Source organism: Diadema antillarum, unplaced genomic scaffold (assembly GCF_040938485.1).
Source record: "Diadema antillarum isolate AM-2024a unplaced genomic scaffold, OU_Dant_1.0 seq00001065_RagTag, whole genome shotgun sequence".
Lineage (NCBI taxonomy): Eukaryota > Metazoa > Echinodermata > Echinoidea > Diadematoida > Diadematidae > Diadema > Diadema antillarum.
In genome coordinates this window covers 477192-495798 of record NW_027271891.1, presented here as the reverse complement: position 1 = coordinate 495798, position 18607 = coordinate 477192, and the positions used below count along the sequence as shown (strand labels likewise).

Below are 18607 nucleotides of genomic sequence, written 5' to 3'. Positions count from 1 at the left end.
GTGTGTACTGTTTTGATGTGCATTATTGTGTGATAGACAAGATCGTGAGTGAATACGTCCGAAAGCTGTACACGAGCACTGCATTGCATTAATTGTCAACACTTCATTGCATGGGACATCGGTGATACGGAGCTCAACCAACCAAGACAACTAGACTTCTAGACCACTCTAACGTTACTGGGGTGACATTTGAACTACTTTCAATTTACCACACTCGATCATTCATAATCATAGAAGTCCTTGCTGTTAGTTAGTGTTACATTATCGTGCCAAGATGAGTGGCGTACTGAATTCGCCTGATTATGTTGAGAGGAAAGGATCACTTTTCTTGCGATCAGATCATATGAATTACAGCCGACCTACGTTGAATTCGAACTGGTAAGTGGACTAGGCCCTAGAATTAGAATGTACAATGTACAGTACAGTGTTGTTGCCTAGACAGACAAATTTGTTTGTCCGGAGGAGTGGATCTATTTTAACGCTAATACAACAAACAAGCAAACAAACCAAAAAACTTTAAATTTAATGGCTCGAGTCGAGAGGTCTAATGTTAGATTGAAAGGCTTAACTTCTTAAGGGATTCCTTCGTCTCCATGCATGGAACATATCCCCGATGACAAAACGAAAGATACAAACCGATCTTTCGCCAATCAGCCAATCAGATACAAGGATTTCAGTAGCTTGTAACAGTTTGTCAGAAAAATATGCGGCCAAAACGCTTCAGGAAATGCCCCTCCAGATGTGATGGACTACTGCTAGAAGCCGAGTAGTACTAGTCTAGACAAAAGTAGACTAGTGTAGTAGACATTAGAACCCCCTAGTTCTAGGTCTCTAGACTCTAGAGTGTAGAATACACTGTATGTAGAAACCTCTCTGTCCGAGTGCTGGATTGTCTGCGATGAAACATTTTTCTTTTTCCTGACAGATTTTGTTGCATCACACAGCTCTCTGATTATTAATAGAGGAAATAGCCTACATTGACCTCAAGGTCACAATAACAAAGTTTTTACTAAAAGTAGGAAAAAAATTGAACCAACAAGCAACAAAAATAGTTGCTAGCCTCAAAACATTTCATTATGAATGACTTGGTATGAAACTTTTAAAACAGTGCTACCATTTTCACTCTCATCACAAAACTCAGTTGGAAAATCAGCCCATTGCTATGTACCTTTTGTGGGTTCTGTGATACAAAGGCCCAATCTGTGTGGTTATCATACCATTTCTCTAGAAAATTAACCCAGAAATTGTAAAATTGTTTTCTTTTTAAATATCAAAGGCATCAAGCAAGAGAAGCCGAGCCCAAGGACTATGACATCAATAAGTTTGATTCACCTTTGGACAGGAAGCTTCATCACACAACATACAAAAGGATAGGAAATGTCACAGATGGGGTAAGTACAGTGTACTTGTAAATCTTTTGTCTACCAAAGTTCAGTCTATTGTACTTTTTTTCCCATTTTGATCAGTGACTACTTGATCTGACTCACGAAAGTGATGCAAATACATTATATTATGCTTTACATTTCGCGAATTGGAGCGTGTTGGGTAATTTCTTGAGTGGTTGGTTGCTGTGATTGAGAACCCTATTGATGGAATAGGAAAGAAGTACAAATGTACAAGTGTTATCCCCCTGCCAGAGAAAAGTTAGCAGTTTTCCACTTCATTATTTTAATGGGATTTGTGAATTTTGCAAATATTAGCTTGCATGCAAATTTGCACAAATTAGAAAGAAAAGTAGAATATGCTGGATGTTAGTCTAAATTCAACATGGTTTCATCAAATAAGATTTGATAAGCTAAATCTGTACACAATATTTTTCAGATACTTTAGTAAAGTTACACATTGTTTCAGAATATGTTGTGAGGTATACAGTGGGGAACACAGCACAGTGGAAAGTTGTGTTAGAAAAAACACTATAAATGGATATATGAGAAACATCACTTCACATGTAAATATTTGTATCTCTATTTTGTATTTTTTTAATCTCTCTTAGTCAAACCATAATGTTGATTGTACATCCAAATACATTGTAGTATCTTGCTCACATACCTGTACACCTGAGCTACAATGTACCTGAATATATGTACAATCTGTAGAGTTGAAGTTCATTTTTATTTATTTTTATATTGAAAGTTGTTACTTTGTCCCCAAGATATGAAGTTTTGTTTAATGAATAGCACAGAGTTTCAGTCTCTCTCTCTCTCTCTCTCTCTCTCTTTGATCTGAAGATTTATATGCTGTCTTTAGGCTCTCCATCTATTAAAAAACAATGCAAAGCATGAAGCAGACAAAACAAAACAAAACAGAGCAAAACAAAATACAAAATTATACATTTTACATCAATGTACCTTTCTTGGGAATGTAAAATACTCCAATGTGCAATGTAAAGCAGTCACATGTTTGATAGTAGTATGTGGGATCAACAAACATACCATAGTTTGAATTGTTTTGTTATAGTTTGGATACATTTGCACAGAACTGATATACTGTGATTTATGTTTTGTTTGTTTGTTTGTTGTTGTTTTTTACAGATGAAATCCTACAAAACTTGTGATGATTTTCTTTTTAAAGTATTCCAAATTACAAATCTCGCATAAGTGGGTTTTGATAATTTTCAGTGATTACAAGAAAAGTAGCCAAGTAACAACAATCTATTTTAATCGAACAAGCATATGAACACAAAGGCTACCAGTGTCCTAAAGTACAATTTCATGCCATCTGACAAAAGGAATGGAAGAAATGTCATGAAGATTTTACTTGAGCATAAATGTACATGCTTGTACTCATGGAATAATAGACTATCACTTTTTTCCCAAAAATAGAATACTGGTTGTAACCCCATGCAAATAAGCTTGAGTAATGGTGTTATCAGCTCACATATCTCCCATAGGTTTAGACACAAAATATAAAAATCACATTGTTTTGGTTGATGACTTAGCAGGTGCATCCCTATTCTCCTAAAAACTGATGTTGCTACAGTATAAAGTTGTTGCAGACAGCAAAGATTTCACGCAAAAGGTACAGATGCAGGTTACTCTGGTTGATTTCATGTCAAAAAAGGGCAATGAAAGTTTTTATGAAAATGTACATTGTACATTGTACAATGTAGGCCACCAAGAGACATGTGAGGTGATAGCATTGTTTCCTCATTTAATTCATGTCCAGTATCTTCCATTACTTTCTCACTTCAACTCCATTATCAATGAATTGTAAATTATTTTATTTTATTTTACTCTCTGTACAGTGTATCATTTGACTTTAAGATGGTGTGGAATTGCACTTGTAAACACACATATTACATATTTTGCCAAGCCATTGTAATTTCATTGGATTTATAAATTTGTTTCTTTCCCTTGATAGTTTCCTGAACAAAGTGAGATTATTGGTTCAGTGTCTGAAACAATTATAGTAGGTTTAGACTTGTGCTTCTAAACCAGTGGGCCGTGAAGCTCTCACAGGTGGGCAGTGATGTCTTCCCAAAATGGAAAAAAAAAAAATGTATTCGATCTAAATGGGCCTAAAAAAAAAAACTGTGTAGGAGCAAAAGTGGGCCTTGGGTTAAAGGGTGTGTACAGTTCTGGTCGAGGTGAGGATTTAGCTTCTAACGTTTTGCGAGATATTCAGAAACCACTCCATGAGATGTCAAAGAACATGCAATTCTAAGGGGTATCAAAAGTTTATGTGATGAAAATCGGTTTTGAAATGGCTGAGATATCCAAAAACAAGGTGAAACAAAGAGATCCTAATAAAAGGCGTGGCCTGTCGCCTTTTATTAGTATCACTTTTTTGGATATCTCAGCCATTAGAAAGCCAATTTCCATCAAATAAACGTTGAATCCTTTTTAAAATTACATGCTCTTTCATATGTTGTAAGAGGTTTCTCATTATCTCACTTAGGAATGTTCAAAACATGAATCTCCACCTCAACCAGTACTGTACAGTCCATTTAAAAAGGTTGAGAAGCATAGGTGTAAAACACGCCTTTCTTTGTTACTTTGTCATAAGAATGCATTGAGCTCAATATTTCCTGTCCTATTAGACCAATATGGTGAAAACACAAAGTGTATAATGTTTGTCTTTTATTTTCCCCTACCACATGTGTAGTCCTTTCCCCAGACAACCACCCAATATCACTTGGAACAGGCAAATCTGAAGAAAGACTTCGAGGAGCAGGAGCCCAGGAAGCCCATGGTTGATGTAGCAACCATCTCACATATCAATCTTGAAAGGTAATCATTCTTGATATCTGTGCAGTGCCATTGTATTTAATTTTGTCTACATTCTGGAGGATTAACATTAGTGGAGCGGCATAGCCGAACAATTGTGCATTTTGTGATAAAAGCACCAAATTTCGTATACAGGTTGACAATAACGTTTAGATTAAATTAAGATATTGGGCCATCGAAAATAGCGCCCTCAACGTCCATGGCAGCCATTTTTCAAAATGGCTGCCATAAATGCCATGTTTTCGTAAAATTTGCTAATTTTAGGAGAGAAAAGTCAATAAGATTTTGGTTACAAATGGGAAATTACATTCAAAATAAATCTAGATATCTGGCCATCGGAAATAGCGCCCTCAACGGCCATGGCAGCCATTTTTCAAAATGGCCGCCATAAATGTCATTTTCAGAAGGGAAAGCCAGTATGGTTTTGCAAACAAGTGGGAAATTACATTCAAAATGCATCTAAATATTTGGCCATTATCAATTGCGCCCTCAACGTCCATCTGTCTAATAATGTGCCACTTCTTCGATGATTTTGAAAATTTCAGAAGGGAAAAGTAAATAAGATTTCGCCCATAAATGTTGATTACATTCAAAATAAATCTAGATATTTAGCTATCGGAAATTGCGCCCTCAACGGCCATGGTAGCCATTTTGTTTCAAAATGGCCGCCATAAATGCCATTTTTTGTTAAAAAATGCAGATTTTAGAAGGGAAAGCCATTTTTTTTTTTTGCAAACAAGCGGGAAATTACATTAAAAATAAATCCAGGTATTTGGCAATTGAAAAATGCGCTCTCAATGGCTATGGCAGCCAATCTTTTTTTTAATGGGCACCATAAGTCACTTTTTAATTAAAAAAATGCTAATTTCAAAAGGAAAAGTGAATGAAATTTTGGTTATAAATGGGAAATGACATTTAAAACAAATCTCGATATTGGGCCATCGGAAACTGCGCCCTCAACGGTCATGACAGCCATTTTTCAAAATGGCCGCCATAAATGCTATATATTTGAAACGATTTGCTGAAATCAGAAGGGAAAACCAACGAGATTTTGCAAACAGGTGGGAAATTACATTGAACAGTAAACTTATTGGGCCATTGCAAATTGCCCCCTTAATGGCCATTCCAGCCATTTTTCAAAATGGCCACCATGAATGCATTTTTTTTTTGTAAAGTGTTGCAGACGTCAATCAGAATTTCCACAAAGGTGAAAAATTACATTCAAACTGAATTTGATAATAGGCCATCCAAAAGTGCACCCTCAACAGCCTTAGCAGCCAAGTTTCAAAACAGCTGCCATGGATGCCCCCCCCCCCCCCCCCCCCCCCCCGTTTGTTTGTGCTTTTTTTTTTTGCAAAAATTTGCTGATGTCAGAAGGAAAAGTCAATAAGGCTTTGCAAACAAGTTGAAAATTATGCTCAAAAATAAATTTAGGTATAGGGTCTTCTTAGAAGGCGCCCTCAAGGGCCATGCTGACCGCCATGGATGTCTGCTTCTTCTTTTTTTTTCTTTTTCTTTTTGATAGAAAAAAGAAGAGTGTATTGTAGCCATTTTGACAAATAGCTGAAATAGTAATTGAGAACACAGCTTATGATGGCTAAATGTCTAAACTTCTTTGTTTGTAATTGTCAACTTGCGCAAAAAAAAAAAAAACGTTTATTGTCTTCTTCCGGCATTAGGACATCTTCATAAAAAAAAAATGGCATCTATGACAGCCATTTTGAAAAATGGCTGCAATTGCCGTTATTAACAATATTTTCTTCTTGAAAATTTGTGAAGGAACAATTTCTAGAGTTATAGCAATCTAGATATATTGTTTGATTTTAAACATGATTTTTCAATTTATGTACACATTTGCTAACTTTTCTCTCAGAAATTACCATTTTTTAAAACAAAATGATTATGACAATCACAGCCATTTTGGAATATGGCGGCCATGGCCGTTGAGAGCAGTATCATAATAATCTAATACAAACATTTATTTCAAACATAATTTTCAAATTGTGTGCAAAATCTTATTGACTTTTCTTTTGGTGAAATCAGGAAATAAAAAATAATTGAATCCATGGTGGCCATTTTGAAAAATGGCTGCAATGGCCATGAGGGCGCTATTTACAATAATGTAATACATAGGCGCAAGATATATTTCAAACGAAATTTTTGAATTGAGTGCAAGATCTTATTGACTTTTCCTTCTGGAATTAGTAAATTCAGAGAAAAAGGTGTTATGTATTGCAGCCAATTTTAAACATGGCTGGCGTTGAGGGCGCAATTTGCAATGGCCCAACATCTAAATTTATTTTGAATTTTATTTCCCACTCGTTTGCAAAATCTTGTTGATTTTCCCTTCTGAAATTAATTTTTATAAAAAATTGCATTTATGGCGACCATTTTGAAAAAAATGGCTGCCATGACCGTTAGGGGGCGCAATTTGCGATGGTCCAATATCTAAATTTATCTTGAATGTTATTTCCCACTCGTTTGCGAAATCTTACTGATTTCCCTTCTGAAATTTGTAAAATTTTACGAAAACTGGCATTTATGGCGGCCATTTTGAAAAATCTCTGCCATGGCCGTTGAGGGCGCAATTTGTGATGGCCCAATATCTAAATTTATTTTAAATGCTATATTCCAGTTGTTTACAAAATCTTATTGATTTTCCCTTCTGAAATTTGTAAATTTTTACGAAAAATGGCATTTATGGTGGCCATTTTGTAAAAATGGCTGCTATGACCGTTGAGGGCGCTATTTACGATGGCCCAATATCTGACTTTATTTTTGATGTTATTTCCCACTCGTTTGCAAAATCTTCCTGATCTTCCCTTCTGAAATTTTTAATTTTTTACGAAAAATGGCATTTATGGCGGCCATTTTGAAAAATGGTTGCCATCGCCATAGAGGGCGCAATCTGCGGTGGCCCATTATCTAAATTTATTTTAAATGTTATTTCCCACTCGTTTGCAAAATCTTATTGATTTTCCCTTCTGAAATTTGTAAATTTTTATGAAAAATGGCATTTTATGGCGGCCATTTTGAAAAATGGCTGCCATGGCCGCTGAGGGCGCTATTTACGATGGCCCAATATCTGAATTTATTTCAAATGCCATTGTCAACATGTGTGCGAAATTTGGTGCTTTTATCATAAAATGCACAATTCCTCTAATTTTTCAAGCTATGCCGCTCCACTACATATATGTGGCAACCCTTTGATTCCATATCTTACAACTTGAATCACATTGCATTATATTTTCGATTGTGGCAGTAATACTGTTCCATGGATTATATTTTTGATTGTGGCACTAATACTGTTCCATGGATAAACATGGTGGGAGATACATGTAAACTGTTTTTTGTTTTTGTTTTTCAAAAAGATATTATAGAGAATATCTTAATGATACATTGATTTTAGTGTTAACAAAATATGGAAAACTGTGACTGCATCAATACTTTTCACTTGATTAATTGCACTTAATTTCTGCTTAAAATGATATGCATTATAAGTTGGTGCAGTTTTGGTAATTTGCTTTTTTGTTGTTTTTGTCACGTACTTCTCTATGCATCACACTGTACATGTTGTTGGATCATGTAAATGTTTTGATACTATTTCTTGTGCTGTGGCATGACCTCAAGATATGATTTGTACAGGTTGCCCCATGGGCTCTGACAGTAGCTATTGTATAGAACTCAGTGGTCAACATACTTGATTGATAAAGGTTGCTATTCCTTTTTGTTATCTAAGGGATACTGGCAAACCCAAGACTGGATTTGGATCTGTTCTACCGAGACATAACCCAGAACATGACAAGCGCCATCTAGAGACAACAAACCGTGCAGACTACAAACCTCCCTATCCGTACACCCCTGTGCCAGTAAGTCAAAGACTTTATTGTTTACTCTTTAACTAGCGATTAAAATCAGACAGTGTTTTCATACATTATACTTATTTGTGATGCCTTATTACCCTCTAGAATAAAACACATTTTAAGTTTGCTTTTCTTGTTTACAACATTTGTTGGGAATAACTGTAGTATGAATAATTCAGAGTATTATGTCATTTGAAGACCAACAGCAAGTTCTACTGTCACTTTACAATCTTGCATTGTTGTTCATTCCTAGGAACAGCCACCTGACTTCCCAGACAACTCAAACGCCTACAGAAAATGTCACAGCCAGTTCACTGATACAGCAGACTACCGACGCTTTGGCCGAAACACCTTTCAGGATGAAAGCGGAATTTACGCCAACACACAGCTGAAGAGAGACACCTATCTTCAAACTAACACAATACCCAAAGTTTTAGAATAACATGACCTGGAAGTTGATGGACTATTGTAGACGGTATCTATTACTGGCCATCCTGATATCCAGAGATGAGCTCAGTTAGCCATAGCATGTTTGTGTCAAAAGAATTGAGACCACTAGGAAGATGGTTCCATTGGAGAAAACATTGTCCCACAGTTTCTGTCAGAGCTTTCACACCTGTATATTTTTGTATTCATTTTATTTATAGCGACACGACTTTACCTTACCCTCCCTCCCTTCCCCCCCCCCCCAAAAAAAGACAACATTGATTAAGAGAGCATCATATGTTTTATGACACCAAAGGAAGATTTTAGTGTTTGTAGGGATGTATGGGTGAACAGTGCCTACCTTTACTGGTACTCCTTGCTTGGCTGCCTCGTTCTGCTTACTTCTTGTTACTATAAAAATGGAAATTTTCGCGGTGTTGTAATTTTCGCGCATTTCGCGCAACCAAAAACTTGCGCAAAAATAAAAGCACGCGAATATTTTAGCTTGCCATATGTTCCTGTGCGTGATGTCTTGATTCCGCGGAATTAAAAACTCGCGAAATTCTTCTTACCGGGCCAAGCGCGAAAAATTAGTCGCGCAAAAATATCCACTTTTACAGTATATGGATAATGTTGTCAACATTGTGCTGAGCACAGCACTGTATGTTGAACACATCAAAGATGTGAATGAAAGCTCCTAAAATTGACACTATGGGGTTCCTAGTGATCATTTTTTTTTCTCTATGTGGCAATATTTGAGATGGTTGCATCACATTTTAACATTTAGTGAAGAACATCAGAATGTATATTTGTATGTATATGTAATATATTGATGATATATATCATTATATATAAGCATGTACACACACACAGATACATTATGTGTAAATAACTTTGTGCAAGAATAGTAAAATGAAACTGCATAAGAAATGAGACTTTGTACAGAGTTCTTCAGTTTATAGTAGTTTATGCATGATTTGTTAATTGAATGAAAGTGATAATTATACAATAAAATGATTGAAGCTTTAACATTCAGAAAGCACAGTTAGGATGTGTATCAAATTCTTTGTCCAATGTCTTGTATGGAACCAAATATATCCAAATATTCATCTGCCTAGTGATAGCTTAGAATCATATTTTGTATGTACAGTGGAAACTCGGTATAACAAGGTCCTTGGGACCAAGTTGTTCTTTATATCAGATATTTTGTTACATCAGTAGTCAAACAGTACAAAACAAATAAAATAAATTCATTAGGACTGGAGAAATTAGTTATATTTATCAGGTATTTTGTTAGTTGAAATCTCTTTGTATCTCTCTTTGTATCTAGTTTCCACTGTATATATGTTGATATAATATCAATAGTAGGAGAACAGAACTCCAGAAATTTATCATGCTGTCAATACTGCTTATTTACAAAGCACACAGATCTTTGGGCACTCTGCCATTTGTCAAGTGATAAAGGATAAATTTGGTGATAAAAGATGAATTTATCACTTGACAAATGCATTGCGTGAGAAATAAGTAGATTTAAGTCTAATTGAATACAAAAATTTATGAATAAATTTATAACTAAACTTATTTCAAGCTTCATGATGAATAAATTTACATGATAAGTTTCTAGAGTTCTGTTCTCTTACGATAAGTATTATTTGACCAACACATGGACTATGAATTACTTAATATTGATGTTCATATATATATATATATATATATATATATATATATATATATATATAATTATAAGAAGAATGAGTCTCAAATACGCCATCTGTAGATCCAACAAGAAGGTTTTTATTCACAAAATTTTCAACCCGCCTCGGGCCTTCGTCAGTGTAGTGTATACTAGGACAATGATAAGTTTTTGAAAACTTATCATTGTCCTAGTACAGGCCCGAGGCGGGTTGAAAATTTTGTGAATAAAAACCTCCTCGTTGGATCTACAGATGGCGTATTTGAGACTCATTCTTCTTATAATTACAGCATTCGAAGTCAAACACGTGGAAAATTCCAAGATATATAATTATATATATATATATATTATATACATACATGCATACATACATACTGTATATGTATGCCTATATGCATATGTATATGCATTTATACATGCATACATATAATACATGTATGTGTTTGTGTGCGTATGCACGCAAGCTCAATTGTGTGTATCTATGAATGTATTATATCACGTAAGCTGAAATGTCTTTTTAAATGAAAAATGCATTATTTTCCTTATCAAAACTGTCATGTTCAAAATCAAAATAGAAATTATTATTCTTTTGACTGTAATATTTGTCAGTTCATAAAATCATAAATGATATTGATATACAGGATTGAATTTATGTTAAGTTTCCATTATGAGTTTTACTTCTGACGAATTTCACTTTGAAATAGATATCGTGCTGCAGAGCTCACCCGTATGATGAACACTGGCCACTGTGTTATAATAGAATTGCCTGTAGATATACAGCGTGTCTACACATTGACAGAGCTTGGGTACGTTTTGAAAGAAGCAGGAATCAAGTCTTCATGCAACTGATTTGCTTCCGGCAATATTCAATCTTAATCCGTTCAAGCCTGTGTCAAGATTCTACATACAGTGCACATTCTGTGAAACCACGTTGAGTTCATACAACCTATGCAAACTGGTTGTTTATCACTTTTTACATATTTTGACATGATATGCAGACGGGAAATTGTACATAACAAATGCTATTCGAAAGAAGGGAATTTGTTTTTCCGATAGATTTTAGTTACAGAGGGTGTGTTTTTCTTTTTACTCTCCATGAATAAGATCCAATGCTCGATCTGCAAAGAGAACAACCTGTAATGTTTTTGTAATTGCAAATGCAATTGCTGTTATACATGCAATGCAGAAAAGCGAATGGAAAATTAGATTTGAAGAAGAATTGAGATTAACATTGTTTCTTACATTTGAAATGCATTTTTTTTTCTTTTTAATGATCATTGCACTCATATCGAATACACAGTCAAGAATAGATGAACAATGGCTATTTTCAGACATTCTAAGCATTCAGTTCAGGTTATAGGTATGTCTCACAACAACTATGAAATGACACAAAATCATCTCCTTAAAGATAGGATGTGTGCTACAGTGATATAAGGAATGTTTGAAATTCGGCAGGTCAGGAATGTCACACCTCAATGATAAAGGCTTGCTACGTATAACGCATTTCTCTTTTTTTTTTGGATATATGTTGGGTGTTTTTTTTTCGCCGCTTCAAAAAAAAAAAAGAAAAAGAGTGGAATACCGTACTTGGCAAATGGTATTTCCACTGCTTGAACCCACACGAAACTTATGTGCAAAAAACAGCGAGACGAGTATGTAACAGAAATTAAATAATGACATTGGTCAATTACTGATGTGTGAAATGAGAAATGTGGTACTTGACCAATTGTTACTTGGCATTAGCGTACATGTATATTTCATGCGTGTGTGTGTTGTGTGTTAAAACGGCTCAAGTATTTGTTGGAAATCCCAGGAGTTCTCTAATTCGTCACTGCTAAACCCGTAAGTTTCTTAAAAACAGAATGCTGATACATTAAACATTTAATATCACCTTTACATTATTTCAGTGCGATTATATTTCAGTTATTAGAAATGTGAGGAACGGAATGAAATCGAACGACTGGAAACCGTTACGAAAAACATGGTGTAAAAACAGAACAAAATGTCTATATACTTTGTAACCCCCTATCTACGTATTACCGCCAGTGTCTATCTCCCTCCCTGGCTGACTCTAATATACACTGTACAGTGCAAAAAGCTGAACAGACTGAAATTTGTGCCAAACTGTGCTGAACGTTTGACGTTTGTAGACATTATCGGTCATACATATTGGCATGGAATCTTACCGACATCACACAATCCCAGAACGGCATTTATTGCACGGGTTAGTTTTTTCTAATTGCAAGTTGTTATAAAGGGCGATGATGACGACGATGAAACAGCATTTATGTGGCGCCATTTATCTGTAGAAACATTCAAAGGCGCCCGGCTCACATAATACAAATACAAGGAGACAAATGTCATGTTATATAAGTAAAGAATCATGAAATAATTGAAAAACTTTACCGAGGCTCACCAGCGTATTCAGTATTCATGTACGATAACCGAGATACACAATATGTCCTGTAGTTTAAAGCAAGCAATCTAAACAGCATAGCCGTCGCTGTGACGGTCATAGGGATTATAGATATCTATATTGCACACAAGTGTATTTGGTTATTTACATTCATATCTCAAGGCGTCGAATTGATCACAAACACATTAGAAACAAGATGATATAGATAGCTAAAAATCGACACTTTTGTACAATGTTTTATATACAGTAGACATGGAGTGATGGCGATTAATGACAAAAGCACAACATTGTCTTATACATCAATCATCACTGTTCGTGCAAACATATAACTTAAAGAATTTCGCAACTTTTTTTTTTTCGTGGTTAAAGTCATTTATTTAGGTCATCCTCGCATCAACTGACGAATTTCAGATTTTGTTCTACCTCTTGAAGTATTGTGGACCAAGAAGGTGAAACGATGAAAAAGAATTAGACAGTCTACAGAATAATATCTATCACCCTCAGTTGGGAATCATGTCGCCACATAGGCTCGTGGTATTTGTACTTCAATTTCTCATAATTTATGTTTTCTTCAGTCTCAAAACAGCGACTGTATAGGGATAATAAAACTGAAAAGATGAGATTGTGTCGCTTGTCTGAAAAGCTTAATCGGTCTGTATTATGCTCCCTTGATTCGTCGTGAGTTGTTACGTCATACGTGACAAACAATAAGGGTCTACTGGCATATGAATACAACTAGAATTAATGATGGCTTCGCTCTGGTTGTTAAGTGAACGCTATGTTCCTGTTATCTGTAAAGGCCCATCTTGCTGGTGCCAGGACCATTGCAAACATCCCTAGATAAAATGCAACTTGTCGACTTCTCTAATTCACGCTGACGAATTCATCTTGACTTGGTGGGGAGTCGGCAGACCTCTCAGACACTGCCAAGTCGGAGACATGGTCTGCTACACGCATGCGCAGAGAAGCCACGCCAAAACTGCATCGCTTCTCCTCGTCGTCCAGACAGTGAGAGGCAGGCGATCCGGGCTTCGGGGAGTCCGGGGGACTTCGCGGCGAGTCGGGGGTGTGCACGTGGTGCTTGGAAAGCTTCATGCTGTTGCACGTGGTTGTGGTAGTGGCGGAGTGTGAGATGCAGCCACAACCTGCCGTACTTGCTGGCTGGGGGAAATGCAAGTGATCCCCGAGGCTGGAGCCGCTGATGACGCTAAACCAAGAACCGTTAAAAGAAAACAAAATCGTTTAAATCAGAGTCTTCGGTTTGATTTTTGTGTGATCGAAGTATTCTGTTTTGGATTATGCACTGCAACTTGATGGAAATTGAACAATTATGTCTGGGCTATGTATAGAGTGAGGTGATTTGATACAATCATTGTCAACTCAAAATTTGATCTAGTCAAAAATTAATAGTCGAGCTTATCGACCTTCATTATTTGTTCACAATTGATCCCGGGACACCCCTTGTCGAATTTGCCCCCTGTGAAGATCACAAGTATAGGCGGAGAACAAGCAAACTGTACAAGATGAAGATATTTTGTACAAACTTTGACGTCTATGTCTAGCGTACAACGGATTGCAAACAAATCTCGTTTTGACGATGACCTAAACATTTGCTTCAACCCTACTAGCGGGTCTAGTATGTGTGTGTGTGTGGTGTTTTTTTTTTTTTTTTCATCGCTTAGATTAAGGGATCATACGCTTTCTGTATACACGCGTTCTTTTCCTTTTCTTCGTTTTATTCTGCTTGTTTATCTTTGCTCTTTCAATTTCTTTTCTTCACCTCCCTTCCCCTTTCTCGTCCTTACATTCATTCTTCTTCTTCCCATCGAGAGCAACCCTCTATTTGCTGGAATCACAATTCTTGCGTGGTTGTTATACCACCATATCAGAGGTAAGCCCTACGGAAATATCAGACTATAATCTTGACTAAAGACCTGGGGACCGTTTCATGAAACTTTTTGTCACTGATTTACACTGACAACTGTTAAAAGCTACTGAAATCCTTGCGTCTGATTGGCTGATAGCAAATTTGTCGGTGAAAACCTCCGACGAACTCGTTGGTGAAACGCCCCCCTGATCGTAGCTTCATTGCAAAACATGAAGGAAATGACGGGAATCGTCTCATACCACTTTTTAGTCAAGCCCGCAGTGAATTTTCATGATCAGAAAATGAAGCTCGAAATGAAATGTGATATGGAGCACCCACCTTCCCGCCAGGGACCGCTGAGCTAATCTCGCCACAGCCTCATTATACAGCAGGCCTGGCGCCAGGCTGTTCGGAGTAGCCAGCGCTGTTGCAGCCGCTGCCGCCGCAGCCGCCGAGCTGGAGCGAACTCCCCTGGTCGCAGCGGCGAAGTTTCCTGCTGCTGCGGCCGACAGCCAAGCATTGCCGTGAAAACCGATGTGATTCGGGTATGCGTTTATCTGCCGAGTACGCCACGGATCGACACCCAGTCGCTGTCGGGCCATTTTCCGCCACTTGGCTCGGCGATTTTGGAACCAGACCTTGAGATAAAAGGATATTATAGTTGGACGGGCAATGTTGAGAATTTTTTTTTTTTTTTTTTGACAAGAGTCATGTTATTCAAATTCATGAAATTCTTCCGTCGAGATGTTTTCATTGCAACTGATTGACAAATTGCCCTACATCGACGTAAATAAGTCAATTTGTCAATCAGTTGCAATGAAAACATCTCGACGGAAGAATTTCATGAATTTGAATAACAAAGCAGTACCCGCTGCATGCTATAAGGATTAGAACCAACACTTGCTGTCGGGCGAAAGCTCGGTGGTCTAGTGGAGATGACGCCTATCCGGAGATCAGGAGGTCGTAGGTTCGAATCCTGCTCGAGTATGTACGCCCATGATTTTTTATCATGGCTACTACTAAACCACTGATCAATTCAGTGCTTATTTTCGTCGATGTAGGGCAATTTGTCAATCAGTAACTGTTGCAAGAGTCATGTTGAAAGGGACTAAACATTACAAAAACATGATAAAGCGATGCTTCTCGTCATTTTCATTGCTTGACATTTATGACATTTCATTTTCAGCGTCAACATGGAATTTTCATGTGATATAGTGATACGACAAAGAAAAAAAAATCTTGATACATCAATGTTACCTGAACTCTGGCTTCAGTGAGATTTATGCGCATCGCGAGATCCTCGCGGAGGAATACGTCAGGGTAATGTGTTTTGGCGAAGAGTGTCTCGAGCTCACTCAGCTGTTGTGGAGTAAATGTAGTCCGATTCCGACGCTGTCAGTAGGCAAGGAGATAAAAAAAGGAAACGATAAATCATGTTACATTCTGACTCCAGTCGTCTATCTATCTGAAGACTCAGTAGACTTTGTGGCATACAGAGCAAATTCATTAATCAAAGCTGAACGCTCATGTTTTTTAACGTCATTAGAACCTAAGAATGGGTTCAACTTCACACCTTAACCAGTGTCACACGGGGAGCACCTTTACGGGTGCAACTTTACACCTTTCTGGTCTGAAAGGTGCAAAGTTGCACCCGTAAAAGTGCTCCCAGTGTGACACGAGTAAAGGTGCAAAGTTGAACATTTTTCTTAGTGCAGAACAAAAAAAAAAAAGAAAAAGAAAAAAAAAAGAAGAAGAAGATGATCGTGCTCATTGTCAGAGTTGGTGTATAAGTGTCAGATCTAAGTGTTATGAAAAACTGCTATGGGCTTGTACTTATATCTAGAGTATCGCCAATTTGGACGTAACAAACGTCCCTTTTTGTGGTTTGTGTGATGGGCTTAGATTCTGTCCACATTTTGGATGATCTACATCATTTAGTTCTAATACTGCATGGGCCGTGACCATTAAGTTTAAGAGCTCCTCCCCCAATGTTTTGGGGTCTGGAAGAAAATGGGGAGAAAAAAGAAAAAGAAATCGACCTCCACAACATCCATGACTTTCCGAAGGTTCCATCCTTTAGATTATTTTAGTGGGGGAGGGGGCGGGGCGGGAAGCGGGGGGGGGGGGGGGGGGATACCATTGACCTTGTCGACCTCTAGCCCTTCCCCTCCCCCCCCCCCCCATGAAACAACGTTCCGCTGCCCCTGATACATTAATATCTTATGAAGTCACAGAACGTAGGAAGCGGGAACAGTAACAGGAGGGACGAGAGAAATCTGCGAAGTAATGTGGAATAGCGAAATAATATCATATCAATCATAATAATCATGGTGCTGTCTGAACAATTCCCCGAAATATGACATGAAAATTTTGGTGCTTACACAAACCTGGCGTCTGCGGTTGTAAGCAAGCTCGTCCATAAACAACTCCTCGCTGAGACTTGACGAGAGACTAGGCTGCGGACATGCTGGTGCAACCAACGGGTGACCAATGGCTCCAGAGACTGGAAAACAGAAAATACGGAAATATTACAAACATACAAGCAAAAGTGAATGAAACAGAATGACTGATAACGGACATTTACCTTATATTGTGAGCTATATGTAATAGCTCGTAAAGCTTTCTTCAAAAATGCGTTAGAAGTTAGTGGACGGTATAACTTTGGCAATTCAAAAACGAACTTGACTACTAAAAAAAAATACAGTTGCGCGGAATACGTGCAACTTTGAATTGAGCTGTTGAAAATCTACTAACCAACCCGTATAAAAACTAGATAATTATGACTGATCTAAAACCCTGAAGATATTCATTACTGGACCATGAGGGATTAGCAAGTTACGGAGGAAAAATGCAGCGTCATTAAACAGATTTTTTTCCCAATGGGGTCAGTTTCCTACACAGGTAAATGCTAAATTTTCGGACCTGCGAATCCGTCCAGTTCCATTTCTTGGTTTCTAAAAGGTTATAACCTAAATTTATGTAGAAACTATGGAACTGGAAGCTGAATGTTATGGCAAGAAAATAGAACGTTTTAGTAATTTCTTGCTATCATGCTGGCCTGTATAGATCTGAGTGACTCACTTGTCGAGCAAGCAAGTCAGGAGAACACACCACAAAATGAATGAGGAGAGAGGCAGAAGGAAGAAAAGAAAAAACAAAACCAACCAAATGAGGACTATCCGGCCAACCAACGGCTGCTCGCCTTTGCTAGTCTGATGACAGTTTGGCAAATGATGAAGTTGGGGCCTAGAGCATTTTCTTTTGTGAAATAATTAGTTTTCTTTTAACACCGCCTAAATCTCGGCTCCAATTCTAAACTTATTTCGTTGTTTGGTTTGGGTGGGATTCTCTCCCTCCACCCCCTCCCTTTCTCTTTCTCCCCCTTTCTCTCCTCCGCCCACTCTCCTTCATTTGACTTTTTTCTTTTCTCTTTCTTTCTTTCCGTCCTAACTCGATCCTTTTGCCTTCACGAGCCTAAATAGCCACTTGTGTCGGCGAGGATTACACGTATGTTTGTTCAGGTAGGACGACTGAAGTTTTATTCGTGTTTTTCTCTCCTTTTAACGCGCTTCTAAGTCTCTTGCTGCTTATAAAGCGCACATGGGTGCTGCCTGTCGAGGAAAACATGTCAACTCGGAGTACGGAAAGAAAATCAAGAATGGACAAAAACGACTATATTCTGGAACAAAGGCAAGCGAATCTTATTTAAAAGTTAAACTATGATCATCTTGACAAAACTGAGTGGCCTTTGATTGGCACTGGCATATGAAATTTTGCGCTATACAATACTGGAATATTCGAGCACAGTCTGATGAGAGAAAAGACCTTTAGATCACTCATTACGTGGGACAGCTGTGGATCAGGGAAGCGAGACGAAATGCACAAGCAGCTTGTGGTCGGGAATCTCATCCTAATAATTCCTTGTCCGGAGGTACATCAATACCGCCTAACATGCTAGGTCCACTGTTGACGAGTCCTCTGCCCCTGCAAACTAACAGATAGGTCCACGCAGGGCTAGTGGGGAGCTAGGCAGTCTTATAGCAACCTCTTCGTCTTGGTAAACGAGTATCGGTCAATAACGGCTTCCGGATTGAGATGTGTGTGCTCAGTGAAGAC

The 18607-nt window shown here is 37.6% G+C and overlaps 2 protein-coding genes across 2 annotated transcripts in view; one reads left to right on the top strand and one right to left on the bottom strand.

Moving 5' to 3' along the window:
• The first annotated feature begins 47 nt into the window (after window positions 1–47).
• LOC139743284 (cilia- and flagella-associated protein 95-like) lies at window positions 48–8531 on the top strand. The gene is made up of 5 exons (XM_071653777.1): window positions 48–378; window positions 1277–1391; window positions 4105–4229; window positions 7966–8095; window positions 8343–8531. The coding sequence occupies exons 1-5, from the start codon at window positions 275–277 to the stop codon at window positions 8529–8531; spliced, it is 663 nt and encodes a 220-aa protein (XP_071509878.1). The 5' UTR covers window positions 48–274.
• Window positions 8532–13270: 4739 nt separating this feature from the next.
• LOC139743283 (uncharacterized) overlaps window positions 13271–18607 on the bottom strand; it is a 32335-nt gene continuing 26998 nt past the window's right edge. The window contains exons 2-5 of the mRNA XM_071653776.1: window positions 16873–16994; window positions 15749–15883; window positions 14831–15129; window positions 13271–13831 (exon numbers count right to left, since the gene is read on the bottom strand). Of these exons, the coding sequence (XP_071509877.1) occupies window positions 13489–13831; window positions 14831–15129; window positions 15749–15883; window positions 16873–16994 (899 nt within the window). The 3' untranslated portion in view covers window positions 13271–13488. The remainder of the gene's footprint in view (window positions 13832–14830; window positions 15130–15748; window positions 15884–16872; window positions 16995–18607) is intronic.